The 26,995-nt window shown below is 50.1% G+C and overlaps 1 protein-coding gene across 1 annotated transcript in view; it reads left to right on the plus strand.

The window, feature by feature from the left end:
- Positions 1-26,995, plus strand: part of SMC3 (structural maintenance of chromosomes 3) — an 889,895-nt gene that overhangs the window by 773,368 nt on the left and 89,532 nt on the right. The window contains exon 26 of the mRNA XM_086922774.1: positions 20,251-20,439. Coding sequence (XP_086778900.1) covers positions 20,251-20,439 — 189 coding nt within the window. The remainder of the gene's footprint in view (positions 1-20,250; positions 20,440-26,995) is intronic.

Genomic DNA, 26,995 nt, shown 5'->3' on the forward strand with positions numbered 1-26,995 from the left:
TCAGTGACTATCAGTATATCGTCCGCGTAAGCAGCGAGTTTTACATTCCTGTCACCAAAAGCAATTCCACTGATGTCCTTATTCTGTTGAATGTCGCGGAGGAGTGGTTCCAGCGCCAAAAGGAATAGAGCGGGAGATAATGGGCATCCCTGTCTAGTCCCTTGTTCAAGGAGGAATGGATCTGATAGCGAACTGTTAATGGCGATCCTAGCCGAAGGCCAGGCGTATAGTGCCATGACCATATCAATAAATGTGTCGCCCATGTTAAATATGTGCATGCATTGGCGCAGAAAGGGCCACGACACCCTGTCAAACGCCTTGTCCGTGTCAAGGGTGATTGCTACTGCGGGGGCGTTTGAGATTTTCGACTTTTCGAGCACATGGCATAGGAGTCTCGTGTTGTCGTTAGATAAGCGTTTTTTTAGGAACCCCACTTGTGAATTATTGATTAAGGATGGTAAAACTGCGTTTAATCTGCCTGCTAGGGCCTTCGCGTATATCTTGCAGTCCAAATTTATGAGGGATATCGGTCTGTAGTTCTTAGTTTGCAGTGGGTCCTTCCCATCTTTATGTATCAATTTTATTGTTGCCTCGCTCATCGTGGGGGTGATTCTGTTTGATAGTGAGAAGGAGTGGAACAGTTTGAGGAGTCGTGGGATAAGTTGTTCCTCAAAGGTCTTATAGAAATTGGCCGTAAAGCCGTCAGGCCCCGGTGCCTTATTATTCTTTAGTGTTTTGATGGCGGTAGAGATTTCTTTCAACGTCAATGGGGCCCCTAATTTGGATTTGTCGGCCTCGGATAAACGTGGGAGTTGTATCGAGTTTAAATAATTATTGCACTCGTCCATGTTGAATATTTTTTTGTTCTTGTATAGATCTTCATAAAAGGATTGAAATGTGTGCAGAGTATCTTTCTGTTTTGTGAGGGTGGTATTGGACTGGTTCTTAATAGATGTTATATGGAATTGTTTCCTTTTGTGTTTCAGGTAAGAAGCCAAGAGTTTCCCTGCTTTGTTACCTTCGCAGAGCTTCGAGGCCTTGAATTTTTTAATCCATACTCCTGCACGTTTACTGAGGATGGCGTTGTATTTATATTTCATATTTGTCAAGCAGTCAATGGTCGCTTTATTGTTCAAGTCGGCGGAGTGTTGTGTCTCTAGCTGTTTGATTGTTTTTTCTAAAGCGTCTAGTTCTGCGTTTAATTCTTTGTTCATACGAGCCCTGATACCTATCAGTGTACCCCTTAATGTGGCCTTAAACGCGTCCCAAACTAACGCTGGATCTGTTTCTGGTTGCGAGTTTATCTGAAAGTATTCTCGTATGGACAGTTCTATGCTTTTCTTGTTCTCTGGTACTGACAATATCTCTTCGTTAAAGCGCCAACGCCTCGGAGGGATAAGTGAGTGCGCGCCTGCTAGTTTCATATGAATACATGCATGGTCCGACACCAATATGGGGGCTATATCGGTTTCATCGATAAGGTGTGTAAAGGCATCAGATATCAGTAAATGATCTATTCTTGTATAGGAATTGTGAGGCGGGGAGTAGAAGGTATAGTCTCGACCATCTGGATGTTGGAGACGCCACAAGTCATGCAGGTGGAATTTAGCACACAGTCGTTTTAGTGCCTCATGAGAGCGTGAGGGGTGGAACATACATTTGGATTGTCTGTCCAGCAATGGATCTAATGGCAGATTAAGGTCCCCACCAACCACTAGGAGCTCATCCTGCGGAATTTTCTCAAGCTCTTTTGATACATATTCCCAGAAATCGGGAAGGTCTGTATTAGGGCCATAGATATTTGCCACATAGATGTGGTCTTCGTCTCTTTGTAGGTGCGCAATGCTTAGTCTACCCTCGGAATCTACTGAGTGAGATACTAGTGCTAAGTTGGATTTATTAGCAATCGGGGTAATCACCCCTCTTTTCTTTTGAGTCGCCGGGGAACAGAGTGTGTGTGAGATCCAGTGTTATTTAAGATTATCCGCATCGATCTGAGATAATTTAGTCTCTTGCAGGAGAATTATATCACCTTTAGTTTTGGCTAAGTTAACCAAAATCTTTTTGCGTTTCACTGGGTGATTAAGCCCCTTAACGTTTAACAAGACTATATTCAGAGAGGCTGCCAAACTCTTATCTGTAGCCATGGATGTGGATGGGGTCCAGTGCGGTAGGGAGTCGCCCCGATTTCTGTGTGAACGTGGTCAAGATCTTTCTTGAGTTGAGAAAGCGAATAGGTGGAGGTTTAGCTGTGTCTTTCGCTTTCTCACTCATGGGCAGGCTGTATGTGTTCGATACCCTGATGGTCAGTGGTATAAACAGAAGGTGAATTCTGTATGAGTGGCACACATTGTGGTGACAGCAAATAGTTACTAAGTAAAGGGTAGTCAAGAGAGGGTAAGAAGAGAAGGAAAAAGAGGGAAAGAAAACATAGAACAGGAAAAGAGTAGTACATAGCAGGAGTAACCGCAGCAACAAAACTGAAACTTCCCCACAACCCCACAAGTTACCCAACCCCCCCCTTTGTCCCCCCTCTCCACCCTCTCGTCGACCCCCCCCCCCTCCCCACCCCCCTGAAACTCGAACTTAAGAGCTGCGACGGCAGTGCTGTCTACGCTCGCACAGGGATGAATGTAACTAAACGGTGTTTGAAACAGCGTGTTCGTTTTTGTCCCTCTTTTTGTGTATGCAAGGGATAGAATTTCTGAAAACATTTCTACTAACATTCATATAACGTTCATGTAACATTTTGGGAACATTGCGAAAGAAAGAATCTTCCAAATACATCTAACTTAATGCATTTAACTCTGCCGAGGGATACGGGAAGTGATCTCCTCCCTAAGAACCGTGGGAATGCTAAGGGCTTGCGCCTCGTCAAGATGAATTAACAGTGGCAACTAGTACACTCTTTGAACTTTTGAGCATCTAGTACTCTCTTTGGCTAATAGGGAATGAAAGCACGAGTCAATTGAGCAAGGCTGGTACCCTCTTGTAGTCGGTATAAGAACTCTAAGACCCAACAAAGGCTAACATAAAACATTTGTCCATGGTATATACGTCCGGGGGATCGCCACATGACTGGTATCAACTTGAGTGAGACATTACATTACATTACAGTGTTCGAACGCCAAGTCTATGTCAAGTCTATGTCAAGTCTATGAAAGTAATTGAGAGTCTTAAGCCTGGACGGTATGGCTGGATCGGCGGACAGACCTGTTCAGATCTCGTAAGGAGGGTAAAATAATCACATTTTACATATTAAGTACATATCTAGTGCTCTCTATGACTAATAGAGAATGAAAGCACAAGTCAGTTGAGCAAGGCTGGTACCCTCTAGTAGTCGGTACAGGAACTCTAAGACACATCAAAAGCTAACATACAACATTTGCCCATGGTATATACATCTGGAGGATCGCAACATGACTGGCATCTCCATTTGAGTGAGGCATTACATTACAGTGTCTTACAGTGTTCGATCGCCAAGGCTATGTCAAGTCTATGAAAGTCATTGAGAGTCTTAAGCCTGGTCGGAATCGTTGAATCGGCGGGCAGACATGTTCAGACCTCGTAAGGAGGGTAAAATAATCTCATTTTACATATCAAAGCCTAGACATACCTGTCAGAAAGATCACGGATGAAGGCAACTTAGAGTCAGTCCTGACTACTTTTTCGTGGGTTTCCGTTTTTCTCTTATTGGAGTGGCCTCCAGACATGTCCATTTCTTGTTGTGGTGTGTCATTTAGGTAACCTGATAAGTCTTGTGGGTTAGTGAAGATGTGAGACCGGCCGTGGTCTGAAATCCTGAATTTAGCTGGGCCTGCAAAAGAGAACTGGATATCTCTCGACCTTAGTTTCTCCCGAAGTGACAGGAAACCTTTTCTTATTTCCACCGTTTCTTTGGCGTAATCCTGTGTAAAAGTAATTTGGTTACCTTCCCAGGTGATATGGTGGTTTTTCCTGGCGTATTGTAGGATGGCTTCTGTGTGTTGGTACCTGAGTGGTTTGCATATGAGAGGTCGTGGTCCTCTCGACGTGCATTGTGGGTAGGTCGGTACTCTGTGGGCTCTGTCTAACTCTAGCCCATGTTGGAACTTTATCCCCGTAACCGATGGAATCCATGTTTCCAGAAATGATACACAGGAATCAGCGTCCTTTTCTGCATTTTCTGGGACCCCGAAGATGCGCACATTACCCCTCCTGTTACGATCTTCCAATTCCGTGTCTTGGCGTCTGAGGTCATTGGTATCTGATTGGAGCTGCTGTATGATTTTAGCGCTGTTTGTGGTCCTGTCTTCGGTGTCACTAATTCTTTGTTCTGCTTCGTCGAGGCGGAGATTTAAGGTGTTCATGTCCGCCCTGATCGCGGTTAATTCAAGGTGCATCGCGTCTGTGTTACTTTTCGTAGATTTGGCTAGGTCATGCACGTCCGCCAACTTCTTTAGAATCATGTCTAGAGTGCCAGCAACGTCACCTCTGTTTTTAATAGGTGAGTCTGAGATGGAAGATTATGGACGAACCTTCTTGTTGTTTTTGGAATCCCTATCCGCCATTATCGGTGCTTGGATGACACACTGTAGATAGGAAGGTTTTGAGTGGGCTACGACGGGCAGCGGCTAGCAGCGGAATCAGACTCGGTGGTTGGAGATCCTCTATTGGCAAACTTGCGCTTCTAAGAGAGCCGTGTTCAGGGGGCTCCTATGTTCCTGAGAGAACTGCCCCTAGAAGGAAGCACTGGAACAGTTGATGCCAAGGAGTCAGTGCAGTTGTATTGGGTGGCTGGGTTGTGGGATGTGGGCAGTATCAGTACCAGTGACCCCCCTCAGAGGATTGTTACTACATTAAGCCATAAAATAGTGGTAGGGCTGGACCCATTGTCCTCAACGGTCCTGATCGTATCCTGGCTTTAGTGCTTCCTCGTTTTAGGCAGCCATTAGCTCTCTGTGACAGGCTGGGGCAGTCTGGGCGTCAGTGAGGCAAGTCTCCTATAGCCATCTGGGCTGCCATCTGATTCCACACTCGTGCTCCTGAGCTTATGGGGAAGTCGGAGTGGTAATGTAACTACTCACTAGAGCTTACCCACTGGAGTGCTCTACAACTTGGAGCCATTATTAAGCTAATTTCGCGCTTGGGACTGAGTGTATCGGCAAGCCGACCGCCATCTTGACATCCGGCTGCAGCTAGAGTTGTAGGGCCTCTCGGTGTTCGTGGGAGCACGCTTATAACCTCCGTGTGGTTGTATTATGAGGATGTGGGCACTACAGTGGAATATAGATGCTGTGCAGAGTCGTAGGATACATAATTAGGCAGCTATGTCCTCTACACACTCGTCCCCCCGCCATTTTGGGGTCAGGCATCAACTGAATTTGGGCTTATAGTGTCACCTACGGCTTATCAAAGCATAAAGTTGGCATCGCGGCAGTGCTCTGTTGAACGCGCTCACCTCTGCATTCAATGATTATCGTGGCAAAGGATGGTGGGCTGGAGCTTCGGTCCGTAACAGGATGGGTCCCGTGGACTTAAGATGGCGGCCGAGACGCTCTTCACCCGGGCATAAAGACGATCTGCAAACCAGTCCTCTATTACCAGGTAAACCGCATTTTCCAACAAAGCAGCATGAGCGCCAGATGATGCGGGCGCTGGATTCACCTTCGGGGCATATTTTTGGAGATTTTAAGGCACTGTTTTCGCCGTTAGACCAGGTCCCTACTCAAGTCTTTACGACTCTCGGTGCCGGTAGGGATGCCCGGGTTCAAGCGAATGATGTCGATTACCGATCCCCACCGCCGGTGCCTCTATTGCCTTGGGGCCGACCACGACGACCGGTCATGCCCTGACTGCCGGGCCTTGACGTCAAAGGCTAGGCGGGAGCGGTCCCATAGGCGCCTTGAGCTCCGGCAGTCGGCCCGCACCGCCCCAGGTCCTGGTCCAGGAGGGGGTCGAGGGACCGGTCGCGGGGCCACTGTCATCGAAGCTCGGCTTGTTGTCACCATTTCTCGGGCTCCAAGTCCTCAGGTAAGAGGCACAAGAAGTCGAAGAGATGACATCGCTCTTCCGACCCCCCCCCCCCCCCCCCTGATGCGGCCGGGGGTTTGGGTGACACCGGCTCAGCCGGAGCCGCATGCGCCGCGGCCAGCTCCATACCCGCCGGTCTCTGGGCTGAACGAGACGCTGTAGGAGATCGAGGCCTTTCTCATGGCCATGAGGTCCCTCTCTCCTCCGTCGGGTCCCGCGGTAGCGCCTCCGGGCCCCCCGGCCCCGACTGGGAGTCCATGCGGGCCGGGTACTTCGGCCCCAGCGCCGTCGCTGACTTCGGTCCCGGCGCCGCAGGGCCCCGCTGAATCCGGTTCCGAACCCGGGTCGCCGCTGGTCGACCTTACGACCCCGCTGGCGTCGACCCCCAGGGTGTCGCCCCCGGCGCCGTCCCTGATCCCTCCCTCGGTCCGGATCCCATTAGACGCCGGCTGAGGAGCAATTCTTTTTTGATCCGGCTCCATCCTTTGACCCTGAATTTCAGAAGGTGGAGGACAAGGGGGATTGGGAGGGGTCTGAGGACCCTCTGACACGGGAGTGTCAGTCATTTCAGGACTGAACAGACGAGCTAGGGGAAGCCAGTGGTCTTGACACTTCATCTGACACTGGCTTTGTCTCCCCTCCTACCGTGGCTACGGAGGAGGGGGCTGCTTATAGTGTGGTGCTGACGAGGGCAGCCAAGGCCTTGGCGCTTACGCTCCCCGTCGCAACTGTGAGGTCTAACATCCTCACTGAGGTTCTTAAACCGCAGACAGGCTCTCCGGAGCCTCTACTGCTGTGTAATGAGGCTCTCATGGCCGTCCTGTTGGGCACCTGGTCCAGGCCCGCTACAGGTCCCCCTGTAGATAGGAACGTCGCCTGGCGCCACCGCCCAGCTCCGGGCGACCCTAGCTTCCTGTCCACCCACCCCACCCCCGAGAGCCTGGTTATCCAGGCATCTACTTACCAATCCGCATTCCCGACTGCACCCCCAGATCGGGAATCCTAAAGGTATGAACAGTTTGGCAAGAAACTGTTCTCCTCCCTCAGTTGTGGGTTGCGGTCAGTCAACCCAGCTTGCCTTTTGGGCCGTGATACCCACTCTCTGGGATACGGTTGCGGCCGTGCTGCCCGAGGGCCCGGAGGAGGCCCGGGCGAAGCTCGCTCAAGCCCTCGCGGAGGGTCAAGACGCAGCGCGGTATTCCATACTATGTGGGCTGGATACCACGGACTCGCTGGGCAGGGCGATGTCAACGGCGGCGGTGGTTCGCCGCCACGCCTGGCTGAGGTCCGCCAACTTCTCGTCTGATATCCAGAACACCCTCATGGACATGCCGTTCGATGGCAGCCACCTCTTTGGTGGCAAGGCAGATCATGTGCTTGAAGGACTCCAGGGCTACGGCCAAATACTTGGGCCTCTCGGACCAGCGTCAGCAGCAGTCTGCTTTTCGCTCCTTTCGTGGCCAAGGAAGGGACACCCCTTTACGTGCTGCCAGCCACGGGCCGCAGTCTAACATCCAACGCGGCGGCGATGTGGTAACCGCCGTGGCGGTGACAGGGGACAACGGCGAGGCCAGACCACATCCACCGCCACAGCATCTTCCTCAAAGCCTTCCTAGTCCGAGCTTTCAGGCCCATTCGACCCCCGTGGGGGGCAGGGTCCGCCATCGCCTCCTCCACTGGCACACCATCACATCGGACAGGTGGGTGCTGCAAATCGTCTGAAGGGGCTACTCCCTCCCCTTCGAGGCGACCCCTCCAGCCATGCCACCTCAGTACCACCGCGTGTCGGGGGATAACTTGCAACTTCTGCAAGAGGAAGTATCATCCCTCTTGCCCAAGGGGGCCATCGGACGCGTTCCTGGGACGGAAATATGTTGTGATTGTTATTCCCACTACTTTCTGGTCCCTAAGAAGGGCAAAGGGGGCCTACGCCCTATCTTGGACCTGCGGAACGTCAATGGCTTCCTCTGGAAGGAGAAGTTCAAGATGCTGACTTTGGCTCAGGTCTTAGCTGCCCTAGACCCCGGAGACTAGATGGTAGCGTTGGACTTGCAGGACGCTTATTTTCACATCCCCGTCCTGCCGGCCCACCGGCGCTACCTGCGGTTCACGGTAGGCCACGAGCACTTTTAGTTAACCTTGCTCCCCTTCGGCCTTACCAGCTCCCCTCGGGTGTTCACGAAAGTGATGGCGGTCGTCGCAGCTCATCTGCGCAGATTAGGGGTGTCAGTCTTTCCCTATCTGGACGACTGGTTGTTGAAGGTGGGCTCGCCCCAGACAGTCGTCAGCCACCTCCAGACTACGGCCGACCTCCTGCATTTGCTGGGGTTTTCATGAATGTGCCGAAGTCACACCTGTGTCCCTCTCAAAAGCTCCTCTTCATCGTAGCGGTTCTGGATTCGACACAGTTACGGGTTTATCCTCCCGAACAGTGGGTTCGGGATATTCAGGCTCTAATTCCGATCTTTCAGCCTTTATCCCGAGTCTCGGTCAGGTTGACGCTGCAGCTTTTAGGGCTGATGGCCTCCTGCATCCTTCTGGTGCATCACGCCAGGGGGCGGATGCAGGCTCTGCAGTGGGACCTGATGTTTCAGTGGGCCCAGCATCAGGGCAACCTGTCCGACCACGTCCTGATCTCGGAGGGCACTGCGAGACAGTTGCAGTGGTGGCTCACGGACCGCGATTGGGTCAGCGGCAGATCCCTCTTGTAGGAAGGTAGATCCTGACTATGGTTGCCCCCAACTTTTTGCCCTGTGTGTTAGCTGGTTTTTGACAGTCGACCTGGGACCCTGCCGATCAGGACCCCAGGCCTACTGCTCTCTCTGTAAAATGGATTCCATGTACCTTAGGTACATTTCCAATTGGTACTGGGCCACCTTATCAGACCCTGTAACTCAGGGCATAGGTGTACCCAGGGCTGCCAGGGGCTGCAGCATGTATTATGCCACCCCTGGCTGGCCTCCCAAATCTGACACAACTGGCTGCACGACAGCTGGGGCAAGGTGGTGTAATCACCCCTTGCTGTAGATATAGTATACCTATATCTAACCCTAAAAATGGACACAGGTATTCCTGTAAGTCACTCCTATGGCAGGCCTTAACAATCCTGAAGGCAGAGTGCTTGGAATTTTGTGAGATGGTGCTCTGGCATGAGCTGAGCCCGTTTGCAGCTTGCGGAACCAAGTCCTAATAGCTGTTCCATGATAACGCATACCATATACTCTTAAGTGCATTATAATCCTCGCGGTTATATGCTAAGTTTGGTATTGCTTTATCAAAACATGTCGAGTAAGGTGTCATACGAATTGGAATACTAACCCCTCGCCAATTCTGACGACGGGGTTAGCATTCCACCCTTCTAGAGGGACACGACATGTATGTAACCCTGAACCCCGGTTAAAGTTAACTCGAGCCTCAGCATCACAAAATGGATGCTGCCACCACAGACACAAGTCTGACCCCCTACAGCTGGGAGTCCTTCCAGCGAGGGGAGCTTGGACAAAGGGTTTCCTGTCAGGGGCGGTGCTAGCACCATCCCAGACAGGGTTTTGTGTATCCTGGGTAGGCAGGGCTTTACAGGAAGGTGACTGCAAGTGGCACCCCGGTGCTCACTATGCATAGGCCGGCTTGAACCAGTTCCAGGGGCACACAGCCCCTGAGCTGGGGAAAGTCCGGCATGGGAGAGGGGTGTAACCACCCCCCTTCCTGGTCCCACCCATAGGCAGGACCTAGTCACCGGGTCAGCCCCTTTTCCTAGTATAAAGTTAGGAGCGGGCCCCCTTCCAAATCAGATCATCTTTGAATCAAGAAACTACTTTCTACGAAAGGAACTCAAGACTCTTCTCAAGATTTCTCCCTTGTGACTAAGGAGTAGTCACCCTGCACCCGCAGGCACCATCTAAAGAACACTGCGGTTTGCTGCACGTCCTTCCTCCGGAATCCGACTGACCAGCTCGACGAGACTCGGCTTGCCTGGCACCTCTGACCTCTACTCACCTCTACAGCTAAGCTGAGAACCGTGGGTGCGACGAGACCTCGAGGGACTGGCCATCTTCAAGACTGCACGACTTCTTTCCAGCGCGACCGCCGAGGGATCCTCTGGTGAGTGCTTTGGGGTCCGAGAAGCCCCGACCCTGAGCAGCTCCAGCACGAAGTCCAGCATCTCCACGATCTGCGTGGGCCCTTCTGCTTTTTGCTGCTCACCGCGTTGTTTGGCTACTAGCCCGCTGGCTTGTGGCCTTCCTAACGACGCCCGACGACATCACCGCTGCTGGTCTGGTTGCTCCAGACTGGCCCTTGCTCCCTTCCAAAAGAGGAGCTCCCCGGACCCTCCTGGTCCACTCCAGACGCCATTTTAGGTCCACCGCGTGGGCTTGAATTTGCCAAGACTTGTTGCCCCAATCCTGGGTCCAGCGACGTCGACAGCATCATCCATCGTGGGACAGCTCGCACCTCCATCCTGGTCGCTGACGACGCCTCCTGGTCCGTGAGACTGCAGAGCCCAGCGTCGCCCACTCACCTAGTCGAGGTGACTACCATCCGGTGCCCTCCTGGTGCCTTCTGACTACTGGCTAGTAGTCACGAACTTGGTCCCCTCTGCTTTCAGGTGTCATCCATCTTCGATCCAGGCTTGGATCACTTCGAACTCTCTTCACTGGTCGCCTGCCAGCAACTCTTTCTTCAGGCTCCTGGTTCGTCGACGAGGATTCCCGACGTCTTTTGAGACATATGCAGCTGCAGCCCCTGGGCTAGGTAACTTCGGCATTTCGGTGCCCCAGCATAGCCTCACTATCCAAGGGTCAGGATCCACTGTCGTTTTCGATCTACCTTATCGGGTTCGCCCGAGAACACTAACTTTGTCTTTACTAGCCTCCATAGACTTTGTCCCGCATCCCGCGTGAGAGTACACACTCTGCACCGAGTCCCCTAGGCCTCCTATTAGTAATCTGAAGGTTCAGTAGTCAAGTCCTAGCGATTCCAAAGCCTATTAGTCCAGTACTTACCTGCTAGTAATTTCGCATTCCACTTCCATAGTATATGGTTTTCCGTGCCCCTCGGGCATTCGTGTAAATTGTGCTAACTAAAGTATTTTTGTAAGAGTTTTGTTTTGTGCTTAGTACCCTGTCCTCATAAAGAGTCCAGGGCTGTTGTGATCTAAATAAATACACTGTTTATTTTCATAACACTTGTGTGGTGTCCTTTCACTTGGTGTTCAAGGGGTATATGTGATGGTATAACAGCTGGCTTAACACGCCCTCTAGAGTTTAGCCCGAAGACTGCTCGTATCCCACCGCTGCCACCAATGTGAGAAGTTGGCCTGATATGCAGTGCTCACTATTCTAGTGATCACTATGTATCAGTCCAAACAACCCTTATTGATGATTGGTTGTAAGTCAACCTTATAGACCAGCTATCCTAGTAGCGTGGATACGAGCAGTCTTCGGGCTAAACTCTAGAGGACGTGTTAAGCCAGCTGTTATACCATCACATATACCCCTTGAACACCAAGTGAAAGGACACCACACAAGTGTTATGAAAATAAACAGTGTATTTATTTAGATCACAACAGCCCTGGACTCTTTATGAGGACAGGGTACTAAGCACAAAACAAAACTCTTACAAAAATACTTTAGTTAGCACAATTTACACGAATGCCCGAGGGGCACGGAAAACCATATACTATGGAAGTGGAATGCGAAATTACTAGCAGGTAAGTACTGGCCTAATAGGCTTTGGAATCGCTAGGACTTGACTACTGAACCTTCAGATTACTAATAGGAGGCCTAGGGGACTCGGGTGCAGAGTGTGCACTCTCACGCGGGATGCGGGACAAAGTCTATGGAGGCTAGTAAAGACAAAGTTAGTGTTCTCGGGCGAACCCGATAAGGTAGATCGAAAACGACAGTGGATCCTGACCCTTGGATAGTGAGGCTATGCTGGGGAATGACCTGGAACTCTCAGCATGGGCTGAGGTGGAGCAAGAAACCCACTCCAGGATGATAGGCCTATCCAGAAGGGTTAGTGGGGCAGTAATAGCTACAGCCCCAGTCCAAGCACCATTCCTCCCTGAAAAGGTTGGAAGGACAGTGGTAGCCACTGCCCAGGCTCAGACAGACTTTCCAGAACAGGATAGGAGGGCTGTGACAGTCACAGCCCAAACACAGACTGAGTGCCTTCCTGAAAGGGTTGGCAAGGCTGTAATGGTCTCAGCCTCTACTCAGACAGATAACAGTGTTGTGAAGCCTGAAACTATGGATCACTCCACTCAGACAGAGAGTATTGAGGAGGAAGAAAAATCTCCCTCCCACCAGACTATAGGAAAGAATCAGCCTCCTCAGGGAACTGATCTGACCCCTTGTGAAGGAACTGCCCCAGAGGTAGTCAGGCCTAGCCTGGCAGAGCCCCTGATGTCAGTGGACCCTTCCAAGGTGGGACCCAGTCTGGAGCAGGTAACCTGCCCCTCTCTACCCTGCATCAGTCAGCCCAGGGCTGAAGAGGTCAGGGAGGCCAGTGGTGGACCCCAGAGGGCCCCCTGTCCAACAGAACTCCTTAATCAGCAGATTAGGATCACTGAAGCTAGCAGACCTAGCCAAGTGAAAATAAAACAGGCTCCTGAGGGATCCCCCTTAAACTTAGTCAGGGACCTCCCACAGCTGGACACTGTTGGGCACAGCCAAACCTGGGGCCTAAAAACCCCAAACCTGACCTGTCCCTCCAGTAAGCCAAACAGAGGGACTCAGCCTCCAGCTTTAGGTAGCCAGAGGCTGACCCTGAGAGCACAGTGCATCTCAGCTAAAGAAAGAAAGGCACACATGATGGATGGTGATTGGAGGAAGTTGAGCCCAAAGGTAGAGGAGCCTCACTTCAGTACTCCATCCCAGCATCAGCCTTTTTCTTTCCCAAGACACACCAAAGACAGAGATTCCCTATGGTGGAGACCCTCAGATACCCTTAGGGTGAGGGGTTGCTTAGTGGACCATGACACAGGGGAAAACCAAGCCAGAGCTGGTCCTTCCTTATATGGCCACTTAGGTAATAGAGGCTTACCTGGACAAGGATAGCCTTATCTCCTTTCGTTTGGGGGGGGGGGGGGGGGGGGGTTGTTAGGAAGGTAGATCCTGACTATGGTTGCCCCCAACTTTTTGCCCTGTGTTTTAGCTGGTTTTTGACATAGTCGACCTGGGACCCTGCCAATCAGGACCCCAGGCCTACTGCTCTCTCTGTAAAATGGATTCCATGTACCTTAGGTACATTTCCAATTGGTACTGGGCCACCTTATCAGACCCTGTAACTCAGGGCATAGGTGTATCCAGGGCTGCCAGGGGCTGCAGCATGTATTATGCCACCCCTGGCTGGCCTCCCAAATCTGACACAACTGGCTGCACGACAGCTGGGGCAAGGTGGTGTAATCACCCCTTGCTGTAGATATAGTATACCTATATCTAACCCTAAAAATGGACACAGGTATTCCTGTAAGTCACTCCTATGGCAGGCCTTAACAATCCTGAAGGCAGAGTGCTTGGAATTATGTGAGATGGTGCTCTGGCATGAGCTGAGCCCGTTTGCAGCTTGCGGAACCAAGTCCTAATAGCTGTTCCATGATAACGCATACCATATACTCTTAAGTGCATTATAATCCTCGCGGTTATATGATAAGTTTGGTATTGCTTTATCAAAACATGTCGAGTAAGGTGTCATACGAATTGGAATACTAACCCCTCGCCAATTCTGACGACGGGGTTAGCATTCCACCCTTCTAGAGGGACACGACATGTATGTAACCCTGAACCCCGGTTAAAGTTAACTCGAGCCTCAGCATCACAAAATGGATGCTGCCACCACAGACACAAGTCTGACCCCCTACAGCTGGGAGTCCTTCCAGCGAGGGGAGCTTGGACAAAGGGTTTCCTGTCAGGGGCGGTGCTAGCACCATCCCAGACAGGGTTTTGTGTATCCTGGGTAGGCAGGGCTTTACAGGAAGGTGACTGCAAGTGGCACCCCGGTGCTCACTATGCATAGGCCGGCTTGAACCAGTTCCAGGGGCACACAGCCCCTGAGCTGGGGAAAGTCCGGCATGGGAGAGGGGTGTAACCACCCCCCTTCCTGGTCCCACCCATAGGCAGGACCTAGTCACTGGGTCAGCCCCTTTTCCTAGTATAAAGTTAGGAGCGGGCCCCCTTCCAAATCAGATCATCTTTGAATCAAGAAACTACTTTCTACGAAAGGAACTCAAGACTCTTCTCAAGATTTCTCCCTTGTGACTAAGGAGTAGTCACCCTGCACCCGCAGGCACCATCTAAAGAACACTGCGGTTTGCTGCACGTCCTTCCTCCGGAATCCGACTGACCAGCTCGACGAGACCCGGCTTCCCTAGCACCTCTGACCTCTACTCACCTCTACAGCTAAGCTGAGAACCGTGGGTGCGACGAGACCTCGAGGGACCGGCCATCTTCAAGACTGCACGACTTCTTTCCAGCACGACCGCCGAGGGATCCTCTGGTGAGTGCTTTGGGGTCTGAGAAGCCCCGACCCTGAGCAGCTCCAGCACCAAAGTCCAGCCTCCCAGCATCTCCACGATCTGCGTGGGGCCCTTCTGCTTTTTGCTGCTCACCGCGTTGTTTGGCTACTAGCCCGCTGGCTTGTGGCCTTCCTAACGACGCCCGACGACATCACCGCTGCTGGTCTGGTTGCTCCAGACTGGCCCTTGCTCCCTTCCAAAAGAGGAGCACCCCGGACCCTCCTGCTCCACTCCAGACGCCATTTTAGGTCCACCGCGTGGGCTTGAATTTGCCAAGACTTGTTGCCCCAATCCTGGGTCCAGCGACGTCGACAGCATCATCCATCGTGGGACAGCTCGCACCTCCATCCTGGTCGCCGACAACGCCTCCTGGTCCGTGAGACTGCAGAGCCCAGCGTCGCCCACTCACCTAGTCGAGGTGACTACCATCCGGTGCCCTCATGGTGCCACCTGACTACTGGCTAGTAGTCACAAACTTGGTCCCCTCTGCTTTCAGGTGTCATCCATCTTCGATCCAGGCTTGGATCACTTCGAACTCTCTTCACTGGTCGCCTGCCAGCAACTCTTTCTTCAGGCTCCTGGTTCGTCTACTAGGATTCCCGACGTCTTTTGAGACATATGCAGCTGCAGCCCCTGGGCTAGGTAACTTCGGCATTTCGGTGCCCCAGCATAACCTCACTATCCAAGGGTCAGGATCCACTGTCGTTTTCGATCTACCTTATCGGGTTCGCCCGAGAACACTAACTTTGTCTTTACTAGCCTCCATAGACTTTGTCCCGCATCCCGCGTGAGAGTGCACACTCTGCACCCGAGTCCCCTAGGCCTCCTATTAGTAATCTGAAGGTTCAGTAGTCAAGTCCTAGCGATTCCAAAGCCTATTAGTCCAGTACTTACCTGCTAGTAATTTCGCATTCCACTTCCATAGTATATGGTTTTCCGTGCCCCTCGGGCATTCGTGTAAATTGTGCCAACTAAAGTATTTTTGTAAGAGTTTTGTTTTGTGCTTAGTACCCTGTCCTCATAAAGAGTCCAGGGCTGTTGTGATCTAAATAAATACACTGTTTATTTTCATAACACTTGTGTGGTGTCCTTTCACTTGGTGTTCAAGGGGTATATGTGATGGTATAACAGCTGGCTTAGCACGCCCTCTAGAGTTTAGCCCGAAGACTGCTCGTATCCACGCTACTAGGATAGCTGGTCTATAAGGTTGACTTACAACCAATCATCAATAAGGGTTGTTTGGACTGATACATAGTGATCACTAGAATAGTGAGCACTGCATATCAGGCCAACTTCTCACACCTCTCCTTACCCCAACCGGAGCACGTAGTTGTGATGGATGCGTCCCTCCTGGGCTGGGGGGGGCCACATGGGAGAGGCAGAGATCAGAGGCCTCTGGTCTCCGGCGGAGTCCCAACTCCACATTAACCTTCTGGAGCTGCGGGCGATCCGGCTTGCACTGAAGGCATTCCTTCCCTCTGTCCAAGGTAGTGTAGTGCAGGTAGTTCATGGACAACACCACCGCCATGTGGTACTGCAACAGGGCGGGGTGGAGTCGTGGACCCTTTGCCAGGAGGCTCTGCGCCTCTGGCAATGGCTGGAACACCAGGTCGTCACCCTGGTGGTTCAACACCTGGCAGGTTCCCTGAACGCCAGGGTGGATGAACTCAGCCGTCGGTACATGATGGATCAGGAGTGGCGTCTGAACTCGGACGTGGCGCGAGGCCTCTTTCGGCAGTGGGGAGAGCCTTGGTTAGATCTATTCGCCACAGAAAAGAACGCGCAATGTCATCAGTTCTGCGCGTTGGATGTCCAATGCGGCACTCGCTTGGAGCCGCTTTTCGTCGCGAGTGGAGTTGCGGTCTGTTGTACACCTTTCCGCCTATACCACTTCTGCTCAGAGTGCTGAAGATCAGGTGAGACCGGGCCCAAGTCATCCTTGTGGCTCCGGACTGGGCACAAAGGTACTGGTATCCCGAGCTACTCAGCATGTCAGTCGATCCCCCGATTCGTCTGCCTCTTCAGGAGGACCTTCTGTCGCAGCATCGAGGGACGGTCCTCCACCCGAACCTGTCCAGTCTCCACCTCCATGATGGAGTTTGAGCGGCGACAGTTGAGGCCATTTGACTTGCCTCCTGAAGTCTGTGATGTGATTCTGGCAGTCAGGCATCCCTCCACAAAATCGGTATACGCCTACAGGTGGAATACATTTGTGGCATGGTGCACAGCAAAGGCTGTGGATCCCCTTTCTGCCCCTCTTTCAGAGGTTCTCCTCTTTCTTCTTTCTCTTGCCCAGCAGGGTTCTGCTCTGGGCACTATCAAGGGCTACCTCTCTGCCATTTCGGCCTTCTTAAGGCTTCCTGATCAGCCTTCTCTTTTCAAGTCCCCTGTTGTAAATAGATTCTTGAAGGGCATCACTCACATGTTTCCTCCTGTTCCTTTCGTGATGCCTCAGTGGGACTTGAACCTTGTTCTGACTTATTTGATGTGCGCTGCTTTCGAGCCACTTCACAATTGCCCTCTTCGTCTTCTAACTCTTTAGACTGCATTCCTGGTTGCCATCACCTCTGCCAGGAGAGCGAGTGAGCTCCACCCTCTTTCTTCTAAGCCTCCTTTCCTTTCTGTCTATCCGGATAAGGTTGTTTTAAGAATGCGTCCCTCTTTCCTGCCCAAGGTAGTCCCAGCCTTCCACATCAGGCAGTCTATCACCTTGCCCACCTTCTTTCCGCCTCCGCATCCCTCGCAAGAGGAAGAGAGGCTCCACCGTCTGGACCCAAAACGTGCGCTCTCATTCTATCTGGACCGCACACGCCAGTTCCGGGTTGATGACCAGCTCTTTGTTGGTTACGTGGGCGCTAAGAAGGGACGGGCGGTGCACAAACAAACCATCTCTCGGTGGGTCGTCTTGTTCATCAAGGTTTGCTACTCCTTGCGAAAAAGGAGCCTCCTGTTGTGCTGCACACCCATTCCACTCGGGCCACGTCGGCTACTAATGCCCTGGGTCGGGGAGTCCCTTTGCAGGACATTTGTCAGGCAGCTATGTGTGCCTCGCTGCACACGTTTGCCAAGCACTACTGCCTGGACAGCAAAGTCTGGAGAGATAGCTTCTTTGGCCGTTCCGGTTTCCAGGACTTACTGGTTTGATCGTGGTTCGCAGTCCCACCACCGGGGTTCGTGTTGCTGAGGTATCTATTCTAAGGTAAGGAATTTAACACTAACTTGTTTCTTTCAGATGCACAAGTTACTTACCTTTGGTAACAATCTATCTGTAAGAAACATTAGTTAGTGTTAGATTCCTTACCGCCCCACCCAACCTCCCCGTTCTGCGAACCGATATCTAGGGTTAAGGTATTTCCCTTTGAGGCCCCTAGTTTCATGGCACCAGTGTCTGCTTCTTGCATGGCTCTGCACTCCTGGCGCGGAAAGCTATGTACAGAACTGACGTCGGCGCGCGAGGGCGGCATCTAAGTTCTCCAGCGACGTCATCCCGGCGATCACGACACCGACGACGGACGCGGAGCCGCAGGCGACGCCTACCGACGTGCAGGGGTACTGCTGACGAAAACTTTCCGGATCCAGTCTGACGCCTGGGGATATTCTAAGGTAAGGTATCTAACACTAACTAATGTTTCTTACAGATATATCGTTACCGAAGGTAAGTAACTTGTGCTTCATGGCCCAAAGAGGTGGCCCGATCATCCTTTCCAATTCAGACTCGCCATTGGTCCAATGTCCCAACCAATTCAGACTGAGCTTTCTGCACTTGCCTTTCCAACAGGTATGCCGCACTCTTTACATTTTCTTTTTGGAACATATTCTGACCCCCAGACCAGTTTCTCTCAGACATATGCTGATATGAATTAATATGAGGACTTACAAGATGCTAGTGGGTTGGACACTTCCTCAAAGTCCGCTTTTGTTCCTTCATGGTTATGTGTGGTCCGGCCAAAGTCCTAGACCTCCAGGTTCCCACTATATAGTTTAAAAACAGTGTCCTGATGGAAGTCCTGCAGCCTGGCCAGACTCCTTCAGAGCTTCTGCTTCCTTTTAATGAGGCCTTGACTGATACCGTACTACGGGCATGAGCTAAGCCTTTTTCAGACTCTACAATTAAGTGGCAAATTGCCAGACACCATTGCCCTGCACCGAGCAGCCTGGCCTTCTTGTCAAAGCACTCTTCTCCCAAGAGCCTTGTGGTGCAGGCCTCCACCAGCCAGACCAGCCCCAACGATATTCCTAATATTCCCTCGGATAGGGAATCGAAGCAAGAGAATAAATTCAGCAATCGCCTCTTCTCTTGCGTCTTGGCCTTCCATGCTACCTGCTTGCAAGGCTGCTTGCTAGGCTGCTACATTCATGTTGTCTGGGACTCTGTAGCACAGGTTCTCCCAGACGTTTCTGATGACTGCCGTCCTGTTCTGACACGGGCTGTTCAGGATGGTCATGATGCAGCCAGGTTTACAATTCATTGTGTTTTGGACACGACTGACTCCATCGGACGTGCTATAATCACCATTATTGCATTTGACGCCATGTGGCTACATTCATCTGGGTTCTCCGGTGATGTCCAGTCCTCCCTGATGAACATACCGTTCGATGTGACTCGCTTGTTATGGGACAAGGCAGATTCTGCTCTTTAACGCTTGAAGGAGAGTAGGGCTACCACTTGCTCCCGTGCCTTTTACTCATCTTTGCCATCAGCATTCCGTTTGTGGCTTGGCTTTGGATTAGGCGTTCCTTACCATCAGCTCGTCTGTCCCCAGCAGGGAACCCAGCAGTTTCGAGGGAGGTGCCATGGTACCCACTGTTGCCAAGGTAGTGTCCTGCACACTCCCACCAGTCCCCCGCCCCTCCCCCAGCTCCTCCTTCAGGCCTCTTTAGAGTGTCCCCTTGCAGTGCCACAGCCACCTGGTGAGAGGCAAAAACCACTGAATCTATCCAGGTTGGCAGTAGATCATATCAGACAGGTAGGCACCGCAGATTTTCTGAAAAGGTTATTCTCTACCCTTTCTTTCTTCCCCGCTGTACCTCCCACTGTCACCCCATTGACTGACTGAGAACCATCTCTCCATTTTGCGGCATGAATTTCAAGCCCTTTTGGCCAAAGGGGTTAACAAGATGGTGCCGGTTCCACATGTGCTGGTCCCAAATTAGAGATTTGCATACCGGCACAAAAGGTTTATATTTTGGGCTCCACACTGGAGAGCGCAGGCTGTGTCCAGAAAGAAACTGATGTCTGCACGCTTGGGTGGCACATCTATGTGGCCCCGGCCATGGCCTCGGAGGTGAAGTGGAGTTGACGAAGAGCCACATGCTGACACACAGGGGCTCTGCTGAAAATCTTCTGGATCCAGTCTGGTGTGTGGGGATATTTAAAAGGTGAGGAATCTACCATTGGATAAAATATCCCCCAGAAAGAATTTACTTAAGTTAAGAAACTTATTCAGCTAAGTTGTTTACTTTACAGACCTTAGGTAAGTTATAATTTACTCCCGCCTGGATGAAAAAGAGGTTGGGTTTACTCTTGTCAATTAAATACAAGCATGTAAAACTGACAAAAGGCTGATGTTTGTGGAAACCTTAACCAGTGTATTTTAATTTATTTGTAAACTATAGTTGGATGCATACTGCATGGTAAAGAACGTCTGATTAATACAGATGGTACATTTTAAACATAAAGCAAAATCCAGAAAATAAGCTATGTTATTGTTTTTTTCTAGGTGTCAAAGAATTTCAGTGAAGTTTTTCAGAAGTTGGTGCCTAGTGGTAAAGCCACATTAGTGATGAAGAAAGGAGACGTGGAGGGTAGCCAGTCCCAGGATGAAGAAGGCAGTACAGAAAGTGAGAAAGGGTCTGGATCTCAAAGCAGTGTCCCCTCAGTGGACCAATTCACTGGTGTTGGAATAAGGGTAACAATTATTCCACTCTTTCAAACTTATGTTATCTTTTGTTACAGATGACAAAACAAAGGAATTAACATGTATTGAAACTACATATTTGTACTTTCCATTTTATTTACAGTTTATGAAAATATTGCTTTTGTATTACTGGAAAATCATCTTCCTGTACTGTGGGTCACATTGCAGAGATGTGGCAGCATAAAGTACAGAATTCTCAAAGACACTTCTACCTGCAGATGAGTATACCCAAGTTCTAGACTGGATACAGAATTGTTCATCATGGCTCTCTTTTGCTGGAAGGTGGCACTGGTTACATCTTTGCTCTGGAAGCTTGCATGTGTCAATCACTGAAGCCATATAATACCACCTTGGTGCACCAAAGTCGGTTCCTTTCTTGTTTTCTCCCCAGTAAACACTGGCATCAAGCTTTACGTCTCCTACAACGGACAAATGTCCATTTTTTCCCCCCAAGAGGTCTGCTTTTGGAGCCTGGGGCCAAAGCATGGTTCTTAAACTGTGCGACGGATATGGCCTCATCCACGCTAAAGCCATTTAGGATCCGACAGCAAAGCTTTTTATGGCCAGCGCATACAACAAACGTTGGTCTTTACTCTGGTTGAGATCTAGTTCAGCCTTGAAATCTCTTTCATTGCCATACTCCAAGTCCTCAAGGAGAAAAGAAAACACAAGAGGAAGAGATTTTATAACAACACTCCTTGTCGCTTGAGACACTTACCCTTGTCGCACCAGGATGCCCATCCCAACCTACTGCCCACTCAATGCTCAACTCCTTTCTGCCACAGCGCCAGATTACCCAGCTTTTCCAGTACCTGAAGCCAATTCATCAGTTACTTCATGCCATAATGGCCTTGTTTACACAAGCTGCAGTCACTTCTGGTGTGCTTACAGGCACAATGTGAACCGCTTGGAACTATGTTTGGGTTTCAGCAGGCAGGTCTGCCTTCATCCACAGTTGACCAAGAGGAAATCCTCATGGCACACTTTTGGTGCCCATTGTAGCTGTTCCAGTGCCTAGGCTATCACTAGTGGCTCAATCACAGGCACAATAAACTCTTCCCCACTGATGTCTGTGCCTCCACTGGCACAGTAATTGAAGACCCAGACAATTTGAATACGGTCTAGAAGATAAACTCAAAACTTGCCAATAAGGCAAGGTACAGAACGGAAGCTCAACCTTAAACCACACCGGGTCAGGAATATTGGCAGATTTTCAATGACATTTTTGATTATTATTCGTATTACATCAAATACCTGCAGTGGTGCCTTCCGATGATAATAGTAGTCAGGCGTCACATTTACTGTCGCCTCCATCTGCATCTTCAGAAACTGCTTATTTTGTGCACTTGCAGAATGCTGGAGGATTTGACACATTCCCAGAGACAAAGTGCCCTTCACGTCTAGCCACACTAGAAGTGACTTCTTCCTTGCTGTCATAAGGAAGGTATTGAAACTATCCGACTTGGAGGCAGCGGACGTCCGAGCCAACAGAGTGGCAGGTAATTGACAACGAGCTATGGGCAATTTGCCTGGCCTCTACGGGTTCATATTGCCAACTGTGAGCGGTGCCTTCACCTGCAGGTGTTAGAAAACAACTTTGCCCTTTGGGGCGTCGCCCAGGCGGGCCTTTTTGCTACTCGTGAAAGCACACACTGCCCACAGCTTTGTGCCTTCCAGTATTTGCTGCAGGGAGCCTTGGAGGACGTTCTTTGGTTGAGGTAGGGTTTTCCACTTCCCTACGTTTTACCTCCTATACCATTAAAGCAATGGGGTTTGATTAAACTGTGCAAGGATAGTGCCCAAGTCGTTCTTATTGCATTGGACTGGCCAAGTAGAGTGTGGTATGTAGACCTCCTGAACTTCCCCTTGTGTCTCCCACTCCAACTGCACCTCAGAGCAGATCAGCTCTCCCATTCAGAGGAGCAGTTTCTATACCCTAAACTCCTGAGCCTCAACCTTCATGTAGCTTGAGCACTGATATCCGAGCTCTTTCCATCTGTTAACGGAGGTGTACAGTATCATATTGTCAGCTCTTCATCCTTCTACAAAGTCTGTCTATTGAGGGTAGTGTCATATGCTTTGTTTCACAGACTATAACGTAGACCTGCTGAAGGTGCATTTATCAGATATCCTGCTAGCCTTATAAGGTCGTGTGGTGTGCACAGTTAAATGATACATTGCTGTTCTGTCAGCATTTATCTGCCTCCCCCACCAGCCTTTATTGTTAAAATCTATTTGTGATCAGGTATATGAAGGGACTCGTATGTATGTTGCCTCCTACGGTAAGGTGGCATACATCAGCAAGTTACAGGCTCTGTGTGTTTGTCCACCCTTCACATGCTTCTGGTTGGAAAAATTGGCCTTGAGGGCTAAAGCTGCTTTCCTACCTTAGGTGGTGTTCCATTTTCATCTGGGACAGCCCATCACCCATCTTGCCTTTTTCTTCTGTCCCCCGTCCCACCAAGGAGGAGCACAACTACATAACCTGGATTCTCATTGAGCGATTGTATTACATTTACCGCCCAGGTAGATTGGGTCTGATGAGAAGCTCTTTGTTTGGGTATAGGGGCAGCAAAAATGTCAACGCAGTCCAAAAGACTGCTTGATCATCTTGTGCATTAAGAAGTGTTATGCCCTTGACAAGACAGTACCACATGAGGGAATTTGTCTTCATTCCACCAGAATAAAGAATTCAACTTCAGCAATTGTCAGTGGTGTTTCTTGTCAAGGGCAGAGTATGTTGTAGATGTCAGGGTCCACGCTCAGTGATAGGCTAGAATATGTTTTAAATATTATGGTAGTGTTCACTGCTGGTATGATCATTAATCTAATTTCTTTCACAAACCAGTGGCTCTCATATCAAACATCACCTATGAAAAGTGCTAGTCTAATGTATGAAAAGCAAGTATCTGTGAGTTGCAAAGGCTGATTGCTGACTTTTGGGCTTGAGGGGTAAGAACAGACAATTATTAACAAAAAGGACAAAACAGATAGAGAATTCCAGTCATGTTTCTCTTTCTGGCAAGCCTGGAACTCGCAGTTGCCATAAGAGAGTTCCTCCTCTCTATGTAGTATTAATGTGACAGCCATCTTGTGATGGGGCATTCATATAAAAGGACTCTCCCTTGTGAACACATTGTTCTTTTCATGCAGGAAACCCAACTAGTGAGTCCCACACCAAACCAGCCAGAACACACAGACCCACCAAACGAGACATCTGGTACATCCCAGAACTTGGCGTGGCGAAAGAAAATGGGGCTCCAGCAAAAACTACAGTGATCGAGCTATCTTCAAGTCTGCTCTCAACAACTACCACCACCCACTTAAAACCGCAAAAGAAAGTGCCCTGACTCACACATCGAGACCAGTACCAGCCAGACCAAGGAACTCTTAGTCCTAGTTCACATGCCAATCAGCTACAGAAAACTCGCCTCTGCCCTCACAGGAACTCTGCGACGCCTTTACAGACCACTTGCACAACAAGAAAGCCACCATTTACAGAAACTTTGAGTCCCAAGTCGCCAACCTCCTCAGCATCCCCACTCCTGCGGATACAGCCGCCGACCATCTGCTCACCATATGGGAACAACTCAGCACAGTGAACACCAAGGCCTTAATGGCATCCATCCATTCAGGTGCACCCACCAACCCGTGCCCCCTTCGACTGTTCAACCTCAGAAGCGACAAAATAAGCCACCAGTTCACCACTATCCTCAACTCCTAAATCTCCACAGCCACCTTCCAGACGCCTGGAAACATTCAGAGGTCAGACACATGCCTCAAGAAATCCTTCACAGACCCCAACTACCTCCAGAACTATCGCCCCATCTTGCTGCTCCCGTTCCCCGCCAAAGTCCTTGAGAAAGCCAATGACCTCAAACTCACCAATACCTGGAGAGAAACAACCTAGACCCCTCCCAGTCTAGGTTCAGTGCAAACCACAGCACCAAGACAGCCCTGATCGCCTCGACAGACGACATATGTACCCTACTCGAGAGAGGAGAAGCAGCCGTCCCTGATCCTTCTCGACCTCTCCGCTGCCTTTGACACAGTCTCCCACCACACAATCATCAATCGTCTGCACCAGATCGGCATCAAGGACGATGCATTTATATGGATTGCATCTTTCCTCACGGAGCGCACACAGATGATTTGTCTCCCTCCCTTCACCTCATAGCACTAGCACACCATCTGTGGCATCACCCAAGGCTCATCCATCAGTCCCACCCTCTTTAACATTTATATGACCCCGCTAATGGACATCGTCAGAACTCTCAACATCCTCTCTCATGCCGACGACACCCAGCTCGTCCTCTCACTCTCAGTGGACCCCACTACGACAAAAAACAGCTTTCACACAAATGCATGAATGAGAGAACTGCCTGAAGCTCAACAAAACTGAAGTGCTGATTTTCAGCAATCGCACCTCCCTCTGGAACTACTCCTGGTGGCTATCAGAACTCTGACCTACATCCACTCCTTAAGATCACGTCCGCACCTCAGCATCATCCTGGACAGCGAACTCTCCTTGAAACGACCGGTCAACACTCTTGCCTCAGCCGGCTTCCATGCACTTTGCAGAATCTTCAAGTGGCTACTCACCAGCACCTGGAGAGCAGCTGTCTAGACTATAGCAACACACTGCATGCAGGCACAGCCAGAGAAGACTGCAGACGATCCAGAATGCAGCAGCCAGACTGATCCTCAACCTACCCAAAAGGACTCACATCTCCCAGCACCTTAGATGTCTCCACTGGCTCCCCATCCAGAAGAGATGCCACTTCAAGATCATGACCCACGCCTACAAAGTCCTCCACGACCAAGGACCGGCATACATGAACCACTGCCTGAACTTCCACCAACCATCCAGAAACCTCTGCTCCGCTCACCTCGCCCAGACACCGTGCATCTGTCGCTGCCGCAAAGGAGGTTGAGTCTTCTCCCACCTCACCGCCAAATCGTAGAATGCTCTTCCCCTCCTCGATTGACCAGCACCATCATTGACAAACTTTAGGACGGGGTTCGAGACCTGGCTCTTCGACTGAGACCCTCCGAACAGCTCATGGATACCCTCACGGGTGATAAGCCACATTTTATAAGTACACTTTGATTGATTGCTTGAGTTGACAGCAGCTTGCACTCCTGGAGACCATGCACCCGTCTCATTAGGAGGAATATGGTAAGTTTTAATAAGGTGAGCATCCAGCCCCCGCGGAAATGCACTGCAATAGGTTTCTTTCAGGTAGACTCATTATCACAGAAAATCAGACAGAGCAATGATGTCCTAAGGTACCACTGTATGTGTTGCCTGTAATTTTGGATTTGGAGTCTAGAGTGACTTCAGAACTGTTGAGGATAATATAATAGCCCTTCCTGTGAATTAAAAAAGGAAGAAAGCATGACATTGAAAGCACTCAAGTGCATGACAAGAATGATAGGACAGTCTATAAGCATATGTTTTTGTTGTAAAACTGTACTTTTCTGACAGTCCACACCAGACTAACGGAAACTGACTTTGCAGTTTTTGTATTTCTGCGCATGTGCTTTAAGAGTCTACATATCATTCATGAATATTCTGATCATATGCTTTCCTTCTTACAGTTTTTAAAAAACAGGAGTGGCTGAAAACAATTGCAGTCCAAAGGAAAGGAGACCGCATAGTAATCTCTTGTTTTTATTTTCTTTGATACTGTCTGTTTGGTAAACTAGACAAATTAAGCAGTAACTCGGGTTCTCTTTTCAACTTAAGATGGACTGGCAGGAGATCGATAGAAATTAAACCATTCAGAGTTGCTCAGTTAGAAATGAAAGCGCTGTCAATTAATTGCTGACGCAAATCCAGTGTGTTTCTTTCTCTTTTCCCATATTCCCCCATCCTTTGTGTTCCCTACATCAGACCCTTACGATTTGGGGGGGTTGATGTGAGGGATTCAGGTAAGTGAGCGAACCAAGTCAGTTGGATTGATTTTACTTCTACAATGCGTGATGGGTATTTGACACTCCGGTGACTGAGTTTTAATCTCATGAGGACATTGGCTTTGCGTCATGTTTTTCCAAAGCACTATTACTTGGACTCAGAAGTGAGAAGTGATTACCATTTTGTTCTCTCCGTGCTGTAGGATTTCTTTGTCTAACCACTCCTACAGACCCACCCATTGGGGAGGGGTACTTCTATGGTATCTTTTCAGAAAAGAATAGAAGTATCCATCAGAATAAAGTTGCTTACCTTTGGTAACTGTATGTTCGAGGCATATGAGCTGCAGATCCTACACTTAGCAATAGATCGCCACCTGGTCTTGGGCTCGGATGATTGCAGGTTGTTGTCTTCTTGGAAGAAGTCTTTGTAGTCACGAGATAAGTGACTCCTCCCTTGGACAATACTGCGCATGGTCATAGACTCCATCCTCAGATTGTTTTTTTCCGCCACTGGGTTCGGATGAAAGTTTTCCGCTCCGGCTAGAAAAGACTTTTTCTGCATTTTCGAAGCGAGAAACTTTAGATAAACTTATTTCGACATCGAATAGACTTTTCGACATCAACAGCTACA

The sequence above is a fragment of the Lissotriton vulgaris genome, chromosome 5, assembly GCF_964263255.1.
Source record: "Lissotriton vulgaris chromosome 5, aLisVul1.2, whole genome shotgun sequence".
Lineage (NCBI taxonomy): Eukaryota > Metazoa > Chordata > Amphibia > Caudata > Salamandridae > Lissotriton > Lissotriton vulgaris.